Source organism: Phaethon aethereus (genome assembly GCF_964289735.1).
Source record: "Phaethon aethereus genome assembly, chromosome: 7".
Taxonomy (NCBI): domain Eukaryota; kingdom Metazoa; phylum Chordata; class Aves; order Phaethontiformes; family Phaethontidae; genus Phaethon; species Phaethon aethereus.
Window position 1 is genome coordinate 12287708 of NC_138583.1, and position 14948 is coordinate 12302655.

At 36.6% G+C, this 14948-nt stretch overlaps 1 protein-coding gene across 2 annotated transcripts in view; it reads right to left on the minus strand.

Moving 5' to 3' along the window:
- NRG3 (neuregulin 3) overlaps positions 1-14948 on the minus strand; it is a gene marked incomplete at its 3' end in the record, with an annotated part of 410289 nt that overhangs the window by 24835 nt on the left and 370506 nt on the right. For both annotated transcript variants that reach the window (XM_082002522.1, XM_082002521.1), the window contains exon 5: positions 3108-3210. In XM_082002522.1, the coding sequence (XP_081858648.1) occupies positions 3108-3210 (103 nt within the window). The remainder of the gene's footprint in view (positions 1-3107; positions 3211-14948) is intronic.

The window sequence follows — 14948 nt, forward strand, 5'->3', positions numbered from 1 at the left end:
TTTGTAAAATGTCAAAATGAACTCTTTAGCTTCTCATAAAATTCCAGGGAATATTCACAAAAGCAACTCTAGAGTTTGTGTGAATAATTATTTTCTGATCAGCTAAATCACATACACTGAGGAAATAAGCATTTATATCTGTATATCCTACTGGAAAGCCAGCCACTGCATGTTGGTCTCCATAACAGTTATTGAACATCCGGTCTTTTTTGGTAACCATTTTTGAGCGGAGACTTCGTATAAAGTCTAAACAATGACAGCGAAACATGATCACAACATCAGACATGGGAACCTCTCCTGTACATACAATGTTCTTAGCATTTAATCAGAAAAATAAAACTATTTACAAATTTTTGGAACTCTATTTTGGATTTATTTAGAAAACCTGGGTTTAGAGTTGTTCTATATCTATAAACACATATAAGTAAACTGGAATAGTCAGCTTCACTGCTGCGATCTTTAATATTACAACTGAGATTCCTGAAGGTAATTTACTGAGAAAAACAATCGAATAATTCATTTCCCTTTATGTTAATGCAACCTAACATTAATATTAGGTTTATACATATTCATTTCGCCAAACTATAGTATGCACAGTTATAAAACTAGAAACTATTAACGATTCAAAGTTACTCACCGATTAATATATTTATAACTGTTGTTTTCAAAACAAACAGGCCTTATGTGTTATACTTTAGAGATATTCAGCAATAAAGCGCTGTTACTTCAGCAAGAAATAAAGTCACTAGTAATTTATAAAAGTCTAAGCCGTAAAAAGCAGCCTGTTACTGTACTCTCCCTCTGTTGCTAATACTTAGAGCTCTGTCTTGATTGTCCTAAAAGGAATAATTGGAAGGGCATAGAGTTTAATTGTATTTCTAAACTTCAGATTGAATTTATTTTAAAGAAGTCCTTTTAATTTAATGGTGCATAGGCAAGTGCGTATTTCTATCAGCAAGTATTATACAATTGTCAGACTAAGAAAGTCAGAGTCAGTGTCTTCATGGAAACTTTTTTCTTAAAAGGTGCACCATTCAGCTACTCTGTAGCTGTTAGGAATATTTTAATTTTTTGATACATCAAATTATCCCAAGGATTATCCCCCATGCAGGAGGAATGCTTTGATAACTCTTAAGCATGATCAAGATACATATGCCTGATGAAGAAGCTCCTAAAAAGCTAACACATGATAAGGGCACTTTCCAATTTGTTGGGTTTTACATCCTTAAGACACTGGCCAATGTCACAGTTATGATACTGTCTTATGTGGCCTCTATGCAGCCCAGTCTAGACACATTTATTTACTATTTGGGCGGTTTGCCAGATGGAGCCGCAGCCAGGGAGTTAGGGATTGATTAGTATCTTACCATTACTGTGTTTCATTATATTTGATAAGACCTCTTGACTGAACTGGAGGTGCTCATCTTCTCATTACTCTTCAAACTTCAGTTCCCCGAATCTGGCATAAGCACACTTCAACTCTTCCCAGTAACTCTTAACTATTGTATTTATAATGCAGATAAAAAACCAAATAGAACACTCCCACCTCCCGCTGAGATCTGAAGCACCATTGTCCTGTGAGTTCACCTCTGAAGCATTATTTCTACCCATTGTTTTTAGACATAGCTCTCCCCATCACCTCTAAGTCATGGTATTTTGAAGGCTGTTCCAACTCAGCTCTCCACCATTCCCTACAACAGTGCAAAACCAAGAGAGGCACAGCTGAATAAGAGAGGGACGTTTTATTCACACTACACTCAGTTGTTGACTGCATGTTCTTCCAACTGACAATCCCATTCTGCCTTTTCTGAATCTCTCTCAATCAGCAAAAAACACAAGCCTTTCCAGGAAGAACAGGAAAACCTTATTCTCTTTTTTTCTTCTGCAGATCTAAAATGCATAACTACATTTTGCAAAATGGCGCTCTCTGGTCACAATTTATATCAGAACTAAGGAGTTGCAGAGAGGAACTGTCCTGCCACAGCACCCTCCCCGCTAGCACCACTGTCATACTCTAGGTCCAAAGAACAATTAAACAAAATCCATCAAGACATTAGAACAGGTAGGAGTGTTTAGATGAAACATGAACCAACTGAAACATTCACTCAAATCATGCACAAACTACCCCTGAAGTTTGAGGGGATGAAAAAGAGAAAAAAAAGGCCTGGTGACTTTTCCAACTTTTTTTTTTTCCTGATAGAAATGTCAAATTTTTTTTTTTTTAAATAAAAAGTAGTCCTCATAAATTTCCTAACTATTAAACTAAATTCTAAAGAGGAGGATTCAGATAAGCATCCAAACTTTTAAATAGTGCAAACCTGCACATTTTTGATGCTCAGCCACTATGACTAACCTCATACAGGTACTGTTTATATTGATATGTGTTCTTTCATTAGTTCCAGCTGGAAGAAGAATGAGGGATGACAACCATACAGAATGTATTTATAGATACAGTGGCACTGACAAGCATGTCATGTAATTGCTATGAGGTTTTTGCGACTCAATTTACACATATAACAGTAAATATTATAAAATAATGTTGAGTTGGGAAGATGCAGAATAGAGTGAAAAGTGAGTATTTCACTTGAAAATAGTTTACTACAGATGATTCCATCATACTTGGATAGTTCAATGTGCTTGTGTATTAAAGACACTTACTATGCAACTACATCAGCAGTTTACAACTATTAGCTACAGGTTACAGATATCTGCCAGGAACTTGTCTCTTTCTGCATTTCTAACTTCACCTTTGTTCTCAGCACACAGAAATAAAAGGGACATTCAGGAATATGAAATTAAATGCAAAAAGGAGATGGTATGTTTAAAATTTTAATTTCAAAAGAGGAAAGTGATTATCGCACTGATAGTAAAAGACACAAAATTGTTATTGTCAAAAAAAGAACTGGAAAGGACACAATCTCTTCTTTCCTCATATCAGCAAATAGAAATAAGAACACATATTACTGCTGTTTACCATTTTTTTTGGACTTAGTTCTAGCCTGTCCAGAGATAACAACAGCTCCAAAAGGAGGGGAGAAACTGAAGAATTGTAAAGCCATAAAAAGAACAGAAGCTAAATAACAAACACGCTAGACGAAGGCTCTTACTTTGTTTTGAAGTAGAACGCTGCACAAAGCATGCCCACTACGACTATGCCAAAGACGATACAGGAAATAGACAGCACCTGGCGCTGGTACACTTCTTCGCTCTCTGTGAACAGCAAAATGGAGAATTATGAAAACATCAGCAAACAATACTTGCGAAAAGTGGATTTCAGCACATCATGGATTCTCTAATGATGGATAGATACAAGAGATTTGGAGGTCTATGTTGGCCAATTACTCAACAGAATGGATGTTTCTCTGAACCTCTCATCTAGATAAGGTTCACAGAGTCGTGGCCTCCTAGGAAAGTTTTAGAAAAAGGTTCCAATACACACTGAGAGATACATAATAATAAAAATCAGGATAGTTTAATGTTTTATTTAGTTTCTAAATAGCTTGAGAAAGCTTCTACTGTCAACAGGATAAAGAGCCATACAACCATGGAGATTTTCCTGGCTTAAGTTAAGACCCATCAGAGCTCTCACAAGGTCCCACAAGATTCAGAGTTCTTTTTTAGCTACACAAAAAATCTAAGGGTTTTTTTTTTATTGAATGGTGATTGCAATGACTTACTCCCGTGTCATTCCCCATACTTGAAGCTATGTACAACATACTACAGTAAAAAATTAATTAAATTAACTTGGATGGAACCCAATGACTACTATGCTACAATGCACCAGATATTGCTTTCATGGAAGTCTACTTTTTAAAAAGAAATTTCCTTAATAAATCTCATAATATTCTAATTAATTTTAAAACAGGAACAGAATGAAAGCAAAAAAAAAAAAGGAAGAAAAAAAGCTAAGAAAACAAGAGAAAACACTCATTCATGACAGTAGACAGAAGCTGATGTGCAATTGGAGTTTCATATACTGAATTCATCAACAGCTCCTTAAATGTTATCTTTAATTTTTGTTATTTCAACTAATTCTCTAGTCCGAAGTGCTAACATGCTAAACAGATTGTTATTTTTTAAGATTAGTTTCTCCAAACATGCAACATACCAAACAGTATTTTCATTCATATATTCTAGGTAGAAAGCCAACATGTAGGATTATCAAAGCACAGTACAAGCACTGTACACTGACAAACCTACGTTTCCTTTCTAGGTTGGAGATCTGCAGTGCAGAGCCCCCAGTAAAATTTGAATACCAGACACATATGTCAAGTAGGTGACAGTAACTCCAACTTCCAGGTTCATAAGTCTCAGATTCATAGGAAAAAAATACTGTATGACAACATCAAAGTGAATCTAGGCAGATATTGAAAAAAATCTACACCTAATGGGAACTTCAGTCAAATACTATCTGGTGTTATAATGACTGAAGACAATGTACTGTATCCTAATCAATACTAGTGATTAATTTCCCAAGAATGAATATCAGTGTTACCAAACATGTGGCATCTTAAGTACAGTCATTTGTCTCTTGTGAAAGTCCCAGTCCCTTTACATAAGCTATTTCATATAAAATTACAAGTACTAAACCTTGATTTCTTAATTACTACTTTACTTCTCACTCGAAGAACACCAGTGATTCAGAACCCATTTCTAAGAGCAAAATGTCCTCAGCTCCTGTTTACTTTTTTCCCTCATTTGAAATTCTAAAGGTTGTACTTTTAAAATAATGTCTTAAAAATACAAAGAAGCAAATATAGTAACTTACAATTTTTACATGTCTAAAATATATCTGGAAAGGTTGTAATTCATGCAACTGCAGAAATAACCGATTCCAGTAGAGCTTTAGGCCCGTTCCTCATTGCAATGTATAAAATTTGGATCTAGACAGTAAATCTTCCTTGGCAATGAACTACATGTTCAGGGTTTTAATTTCTTTTTTTGTTTTGTTTTTACCAGCCTGTGTGAACATAATTATCCACCTTCCATTTCCACTTAGTTTTTAGTACACAAAGGACTAATCTTACAGATTTTGAATTCTTATGTTGAGGTAGATCACACTGTAAATAGTTAAAGAATTTTCAGTTCAGCAGTTGTTAACCTATTCTACCCGAATATGAATTTCAGCACCTACTGCCTAAGACCACAACTAAAATATACATACTTATGAACTGTAATTTCACTTAAACATTAAACATAATTAAAAAAATCTATTTATTAAAAAACCCAAATTTCAGTAATGTGTGCAAACAGGCTTAATTTTGCTTTTCTTTCAACTGAAATCCTCATTAAATACTTTTATTTTTGTTATCTTTTGAGAAATAGTGAGTTTAATGCGGCTACAGTCTTTTGTCAGTCCTGAATAGCTATCACTGTCTTGTTAAAGATGCTTTAGAATATGTCTTACCAAGATAAAAGCACTTCAGAGACAAACAACTATGTGAAAATTAAGTCTTTTGTGTAGTCAGACTAATCCCTGTCACTAATCTTTCAACATATGCTGATCAATACTTTCTTTCCTTTTTGTTTTGTACAGTGCATATTTAAAGAACTACTTATTGATTAACTTTACTCCATCTTTTAGACACCTTTTTTCAATTTTTTATATCATTTAAATCTTTATTTATGTGTTGGACTCCACCATTTTTTGTCTTCAACATCTTAAAATATCATCAGTTAAGCATTTTTACATTGTCTAATCTTCCATATTGGCTTTTTAAAAAACCCCACCTTCTTACTGATAGAAATGCAATCTGTCTGTATCTGCAAACTTTGATAGTCTCCTCATTGTTGCCTTGATTCAGCCTTAGTATTGCTCTAAACACGTATAGCATGACTCAGATCCTCTCCAGCCAAGGTGTACTGAATAGGGCCTTTGAAAAAGGCAGAATGCTATACCTAAGTACTGCAAAGCACTTTTGCTTTCATAGAACAGAAAGCTGTAAAAATTCAATGCGTAGAAAAGAAAATTCCTTCTCCTTAGTTGAAGATGTGCATCAACTCATGCAGAAACATACTGAAACAAACTTCCCAAGGTAATCTAAAGTGTGACTGAAATTATGATAAATCTCTGTTTATTCACATATATTCATATATTCCTTGTGAAGTAAATCACCTTAATTACATTCTATTGAAAGAAATACTTTAGGGAAAGGATTCCTCATTTAATGAGCAGCCAAGAAAGTATTTCAGCTAAAAACCAAACTATGAACTGCCATGGATGCTCCTGGATAATCCAGCTGAGGAGTTAAGACTACTGAACACAAATGCCACCAAGCATTCAAATTATACAGAATCTGTAACCTATACCAACAGGAATACAACCACAGACCACAGTCATGAAAAATAATATAATAAACTGCTTAGATGCAGACTATGTTGTTTAATAAAAATTACGGAAAGATCTTCCCAGAACAGAAAGATAAGACAAACTCACACAGGACAAGAAGCCCGTTGAAAGGTTGGGTTCCCATAGACAAGTCCCCATTCACTGTGGGCGCTGTTGCATGTCTAACCTATCTTTGTTTATACCATTTGGTTCTTTCTTATTTTCATTCCTGGTACAAAATTGTCTCTCTCCCTTCACCACTGTCACGTCACCTCACTGAATATAAACTTCTTGTGCCTAAATGTTCCTTTTTCTAAGCTTATCTGACACACTTTCAGCCATTATGAAACACAAAATGACTACTGGTGACCCATGGAAGCAAAGTTTCTTCCAGCACTCACATCACATTCACATTTGATCATATTAAAAAAAAAAAAAAAAAGCACCATATTCTGGGTTTTGGGGTTTTTTTAATTCTCTTGCTTTTTAAAATTTACTCTTAAAGGCTGTCATCTGTCTGCTTTATGCATGTGGAAAGACCCACTGAAGCATACACATAAGTTTTTAGAAGATTAAAAAGTGTACGGTAGACACATTTTTCTCATGATTGTTACTTCTGAAGGACAAGGTAGTTTTGTTGTGTAAATAAGCTGAAACTTGCCTCTTCTTTGTGACTTTATTATAAAAGGAATAACACTGGTAACAAGGTCCTTGAGAAACAACCACATACGTTACTAACCATATTAGTGAGAAAAACTAATTTAGTTAATTAAAACAGATTATGCTAGGCTTTGTTAGCACCTAAATCCACTATATCATTACCATCCATAATCACTGGATCCTCTAGTTCCATTGCATATTTTCTGAATTCATTGAAATATCTTTGAAAGGTATTTCAAATATGAAGAACAGCATTGTACATGTGGCCTAAGCAAAATAATAAGAAAACATACATAGTAGATTTACCCCTTGTTGCACTTACTTCAATGGCTCTTGAATAAAATTTCAATATGGTCACAAGCATCACAGAGAATAATTATTGAATATTCAAACTGAGCCAACTGAGAAATTATGACATTTACTATACAAATACATTACTTAAGCTTTGCTCTATAAAGAAAAAAATACAAATAAATTTGCAGATTAATTTTTCTGCTGAAGTTTTTACACACAGCCCATAAAGCACCACAAACCTTAACAGCATTCAGAATTCCCTTACCTTCCTCACTCTCGTCCCCTAAATGGACTGGGTCTGCACTGCTGCAAGAAACAACATGCTATAGAATAAATATGGAATGCCCAGTATCTTGTCACTAGTATGTACGACAAACAATTGCTTTCCATGTGCTTTCTCCCATTGATAAAAGCAAATGAAAACTTTATGAAAATAATCTTATCACTTATTTTTCACAAGAAAATTTAGAGATGTTCTTTTTCACCTTTTTCTCAATCCCTGCCATTTATGAGTTAACAAAGGAGGCACGGCCTAATGGATAGAATTTAAAAACAGCTTTTCCTCAACAAATTACAACAGAGCATGAAGGCAGGCTTTCTTTTTGTCTCCATGCAAAAACTAAGCCATGCAGGTGCAGCAAAGTGGGCACTGTCACATCTGCTGTAACCTCACTGCCACACACTTTTTTCATTTCCCTTCATTCCCTGCCCATGCATCTTCTGACACACCTCTTAGCACGCTCCTGTAGAGCCAGAACCTCACTAGTGAGGCGAGCCTCAATAGTATAATGATATGTTCATTATGAGGATCAATATGTTCATGTATGAGGATCCAGTGATTATAGATGGTAATGATATAGTGGATTTAGGTGCTAACAAAGCCTAGCATAATCTGTTTTAATTAACTAAATTATTTTTCCTCACTAATATGGTTAGTAACGCATGTGGTTGTTTCTCAATGCCACGGACACTCTTACTGGTGTCCTGCACCCTCAAAGTCCAATGTACAACAACAGAGGAAGACTACACGGAAACCCCATACACAATGTCTAGATTTCCCATAAGTTAAGAAGCAAGAAAGTAGTTAAGGTGTATTTCTCAATATACTTAGATTTATGTGTGACAAGTGCTGAACTATACACGGCATTCTAAAATTAATTCATGAAGAGAATAAAAAAAGCTTGCATGTTCCACAAAAATCTGTGATTGCCTCAGCATCACAATTCCAACTCTCCCAAGAGTTTTCTCTGTTCTTTCACTTGCAAAAACCTACTGTACAGATTCACTGCCATATGCTGTAGCTTGTGCTAAGGCGGAATGATTTAACAGTTGAAAATGCTACGAGCCACAGTTCACAAATTTCTTCTTTGACCTTGGGTAAGTCAAGACCCTTGTTCTTTCTGTAACCATGAGGATAATATTGCTCCTTCCATTTCAGGGATTAACATGATAAAATTTAATATAAACATATTAATCTCTAAAGGAATGAAGTCTATGCAAACACATGATTTAGATAAAGCTGCCCAGATAATTCTGTTCCAACTTCTTTAAGAGCATATGCAATACTTCACATAAAATACCATGTTTTATTCTAATTCTCAGCTGTCTTTATCAGCTTACTGAGTTTTCTTCCTTCAATTTTTGTCTGTCTGGGTAGAATTTCCCTTATAAAAGGGCTTCAAAACACATAGGTTCACAAATTAGGAGTGGAAGTTTGTATCTGCTATCGTTTACAGAAAGGGCAGAGTGAAGGTTAATTGCACAGATTCACATTTCAAACTGGAATCAGAGCAAGCTGATTTCTGCTGGCAAAAGTTCATAAAGCATTTCATAGTTTTGATAGTGATTCTCTCTTCGGAAGAACTGTTCAATGATTCCGATTGTAACAAAGATTAACAAAATACATTTTCTTCCACTTGTGGAACGTCCACAGCGGAAGGATCTGAATGAAAGTAAAGTGAAATAGATGTAGCCCATTATATATTAGAATTGCATGATTTTATACATTGTTTGACTATTGGTATACAACACTAGTGAGATCATTTTCTGTGTACACAGAAGGCAGAAAAGGAAGGGATGAGTGTTCAACCTGTTTGACCAAATTTGAGTACTTGATTCTACAATATTGCTGCTGCATTAGCACTAGTTTTGCATGAAATATTAAAAATTAAGCAATAAATTAAGTATAATGTTAGACTCATCAGGAAAAGGGATGCAAAGTTACGTGCTCTAACCCTGAGCTCTCAACCAGCTCTTTTAGATTAGTGAGTGAAAAGTGAAATCTCATTCAAAAATTAATGAACCAAAACCTCCTGAAAAATTATTTCCATCAAACCCATCCTTAAAAAAACCCACAAAATAAAATGAGCTGAACAGTGAAGAGTTATCTGCAAAAAGGAAAAAAAGAGAGGCTCATCTTACACAAAAATGTCTAGTGCTGTCTATGGTTACAACAGGAGTGATGGTGCCAATACTCTTAGTAAGTGCTACTTGTTATGAAGTGAAAATTTGCTAAGTACTTTTAAACAGCAATAACACAATACTGAAGCTAAATTAATTTTCATTTTGGTTTCCTAAGAAACAATAATTTCCTTTCATCTGCAGGGAACTTGGGAATGTGTGTCAGCTATAACCAGAACTCTAATCTAACAAACTTTCAAAGCCTTAGCTAAGTACATTCAAGGCAACATATTTATTAAATCTTAGGCTTCAAATAGCTCCATAGGCAGCTAAGGGATGAGACATAGCTTTTTCTTTTTAAGAAAAAGTCTGGTTAGGAGTTTTTGTGTGTTGGTAATTTGTGAGTAAGGCAATCCAATTCTATTACAAACTTTATCTATTTTCATTCCGTTTCTAAGATGGATAAGGTCAGCCATCTACCAACAAAATTCATTACCTAAGTCTCATCAGCCTCTGTGTGCATGTGCTAATTTTCCTCTTTGAAAGATTCAGTTTTAGAATTTATTATAGCAATTGTAAGTTTCTCTAAGACCTTCTATTGCTGCAAAAATGCACCCAGTAAGCTAACCTGAACTACATTATTATTATATACTAATAAGAATAAAAATTACATATGAACCTTGTTTTTATTGTATTCATTTTTGATACAACCTGAATATAAATGTTTTAACTTGAGTTTGCTAAGTATAAGAGAAACACAAATATGAAGGCCATTTTTCCTCTCTCCCCAAACTTAACTCCCAGTATGGACGTAGGGAGAAAAAAACCTAGATAGAGGGGGAAAACTTCTGATTAATAGAGGCTGACAGCTAAAAATCTATGGCAATATTTTTGACAATGAGCACATGGAAAAAAAACTTATGATAAAAAGGGTAAAGCTGTGATCCTCTGACAGTAATCTCCCTGCCTGATTGCTGCCTGCATTTTTGCTGATATGTAAAAGGCATGAGTGGCTAAGGAGCAGCCCCCTAAGGAACAGCAGTCCCGAAGGAGAGAAATTTGATATGTGGTAGAGAGAAAAAGAACCCACTAAAATATCTGAAACATTTCATTTCTACTTTATATTAGACCTCTGTTGAGGGCATTTCTACTAAAAATGCATTAGGTCGCTGAAGAAACAGTATCATGGTAATATGGTGTGAAATTCTGGGCAAACCAGCTACACCTAAATGAGATGAACTCTTGCCCTAATCTCACATGAAACCTTGCAGCTTTGAGGTACAAAGCTAAAGACTTACTGCAGTTTTTCCTGGGCAGTAAGGGTTGCACAGGGCCCTATGTGCTGTGGTATTCCTGCAAGTGAGAAGACGACTGAGAATAGCAAGAGGAAGTAGACACCAGTGAATAGGAATACCCAAAATCTTAGCAGCACGATGAGTCAGAACAAGTGCCCCCTCATTCTTTGATTGTGAAAGAAACTTTAGAGTCTGATGTACCCTCTTTGTATGCTCTTTCTTTGTGTGTATTCACACTACACAAGGGAGAACCTCAGCGCAAGGCTGTGTGAGTGCTTTTCCTGGCACAACGGGTGGCGTGACAGGCAGCACTGGGAGCTCACCGAAGACGGGGCAGCACGGGCAGCACAGCAGCACTGACTCCTGCAGCCAGCAGAAAATGAGTAGCAATGGAGTGGTACCAAAGCAGCCAACTGCAAAAATACACTGACAGAAAATTCCAGTGGGACAGCTGGAGGTTTTTAAACCTTTGCAGTACTCTGCAAGTCCAGGTGGTGCAAAACCTCTTCATAGTACCATTGTTATGCTTCTTAGTACCTCAGTACTTCAGCTAACAGCTAAGCCGCTTGTGTTTTAGTTACTAAAACCTCTTAGCTAATAGCTAAAACTTCATGATCTACTACCAAGTCTTACTCTTTACGTCCCTTCTACTTACTGACAGTCACAGGTCCAAGTACCTCCAGCTTTGCCTGCAGGTCCAGGAGATGCAAATTCAACCCCTTAAATGAGATCTTTCAGCATCAGACCACTCCTGGTGACAGGATCATACTAAGTCAGCCGGCAAGGAGGGCATGCAAGATGCTGATAATTTTTCTGATATTTTGCTGATAATGTTTCACAGCCAAACACCAACCCAGCAGATAGCCTGCACAGTTCCAGCTACTACATAACTGTAGTACATTACTAAGTCTGAATGTTACCTACAGGTCTTCCATTACACAAAGAAATTTGCAACATTTTCTGCATTGTACAGAAAAAAGCTTCAAAGCATGAATCACAAAAGCTTGGAAACTATTACAAATATATAGTGATTTTTAAAAATTAAGTAACATTCATGGTTTCTTAAGATATATACATATATATTGGGACTAATCCAAAGACCATTAAGTGCAGTAAGCATTGGATCAGATACATAATCATTGCACTTCAAACTTTTTTACACGTAACTCCATAAAGAGAGTTTCTGAGAGGTTTATTACATAAAAATATTATGGCTTTATAAAGCAATAGCATTCTTTAATTCTGCCTTAGTAATTCCTTAGCTAGTGAGGGTTGTTATTCCTAAGAACCTAAGCATGGCTAACATCTAATATAATAATATCTTAATTTCCCAGCTGATATTTTATTTCATCTCAGAGCTTGCATTGCTATTATCAACAAAGCCCTGTCCCTGGAATTTCTCCCACAAGTGAGGTTATATATTCTATATCTTGCTCACTTGCTAGTATTGAACATTCCACTCAAATCTTGAGCTAACATCAAAGGTGCCAAAGTATATTTGACAGTTACTCTTGATGGCTACATTGTCAGGAGCTTACAGCAAGTCAAGCAATACTATAATTAAGTGCCATCTCTGTTTTGACTGCTACTGTTTTAACCAGGGTGCTTTTATAGATTTTTTTACAAAAATATGGTGTGAGTAGTGACAGGAGAACCACGGAAAATGGTTGTTAATAACTTGAAATATTTTTTGGTTTTCTTCTTCATACATTGAAACAGAAACATGGTGTTCTACCTGGGAAGGTTCCGGAGGGTGAGAGCACGGAAGATAAGGACAAGGGCTTAGTCAGCTGCAGAAAGATGTGACAAGGGACACTCTGTTGCTACCGCAGTACAACAGTTTCTGAATAAGACTCTGCAGGCACAGGACTACGCATTTATGCATTGCCTTCTTTTTGTTCCAGGCCGCAACTCTTTGACCTGGCTTCTCCCCACAAGCCAGTGACCAGGGATGGTTTGACGACAAGTAGAGAGACCACCACAGAAGTCAGAGAAGTATCCTTCTTCCCGGAGTGTTGCGTCAATCTGTGTCCCCCTTGAAGCCATCCCCATTCAAAGCTCCCAGATACACGGAGGATTAAGGAACAGTATACTTGTGCACTCATCACTTGTTCTGCTGATTTTCCCTAGCTGCTCCATGAGCCACTGGGAATTGGAGACAGAGTCTGGCCTGGTGCATGCTGTCCCTCACCTCTACAGGTGCACCAGCATACCCTTCACCTTGTCATAAAATATTCCCATCAGTCAGGTCCCCATCATAGCAAGTGCATGTTTGCTCACCATAATGACTACAACGCTCAAGTCTAGGCTGGATAAATGATCAGAGAGAAAAACAGACTATGTTGGCAGAGAGAGAAATGTAAATATGGTGACTGTAAACAACTATGCTCTTCCTTTAATCCTCCAGAGGCTTTTTGCCAACATGAGGGATAATGCATCCAGTTGTTCATACTGAGCAATGCCAGATGCTTAAAGTCTACTCAATGTGAGTAGCAGTGTTAAGACACAATTAATCCCTCAGCCCACAAAACGTCTAGCAGAGCACTCCCTGCGCTCACCCACGTTGAGGATCTGCTTCGTGTATTTGGCAATGGCTGCAGGTAGGCAGCAAGCTGCCAAAACCAAGTTGCTCAAGTGCCAGCTTGTATGTGTATGTAACTGCTGGGACTGCTGCAGTGCAAGCCTTATCACATTCCTTTGCTTCAGAAGGATTGAAGAAGGGGATTAAAATCTTTATCAACTGACATATTGCATGACACCAATAATACATCCTAATTGTGTTTCTAGTTTGAAGAAAGTTTTTAAAGTAGTTGAGACTACAGTTTTACTTATTCTTGTAACTCCTCTTCCAATAGATGTATATAAAAGCAATATATAGTCCAATCTCTCTATATTAATGTATTTAGTTGGGTTTTAAGCACGTGGAAATCATTGTTCAAAGGGATGCAAACACATTAAGCATGTACATAGATTTTTAAATTTCAAAATCCCTTACATATGCTGATTTTTTTTTCAAGAGTGAAGTACACAAAGTGTCAGGAAAAAATCCATAAATGTGCCACTTCAAAAAGATGCATGGTTATCCAAAACCATATAGTGCGATGTAACTTATTATAAGCTACAGAAGAATAAGAAATTAAACTCGGCAATAGCAAAAGTATTTTCAGAACGATGCATGCAATGAGTTGAAAGTGACTTAAAAAAAACCTAAATTAAAAATCAAATTACCTCTGACCCTGAGAAGGTTATTGAGAAGATGGAGCCAGCAATGCATGGCAGGTAGACAGTATTTGAAACAAGACAGTTTCCCACTGGATATGAGGAAAAAATTCTTCCCATGAGGACAACTGGGTGGTGGACCCAGCTGCCCAGTGAGTCTGTGCAGTGTCCATCTGTGGAGGTTTCTGGCACCCAACCAATTGACTAGGGAGCTCCTGAGGTCCCTCCAAACCTGAATTATTTTATGACTACATGAAATGGAGCAGCTTTGAACAGTCACTGTGTGGCAAGCTGAAGGACATACTACATCAATGTCAAACATATTCAAGCCTGTCTGGTGGTACCAGTAATAAACATTTCTACACAGAGTGCCTGGGTGGGTGTTACAAGCCACGAGCTGTCATACACAACAGTGATGCTGGCAGCACAGGGCAGCTTTTGTTGTGCTTTGTAACATCTCTGGTCATGATTTTTATCTAAAAATTGCACATAGAAATACTATGCCAGAAGTAAGCACTACCTCTGGTTCACCACAACAGTTTAGCATAAAGCTCACTTTTCCAAGCAGTCACAACAAAGTGTTTTCTGACTCATGCTTTATATGACAGCCCTTTCTGTACCCCTCAGCTTCATGTCATTTAAAAATATTCCCACTATTTTCCATGGCAATCATGATGGGACAGCTTATGACTATAGGGCCAAATGGGTGCTGAGCCTTGAACAAACATTGCTGAAACATCACAGCTCTGCGT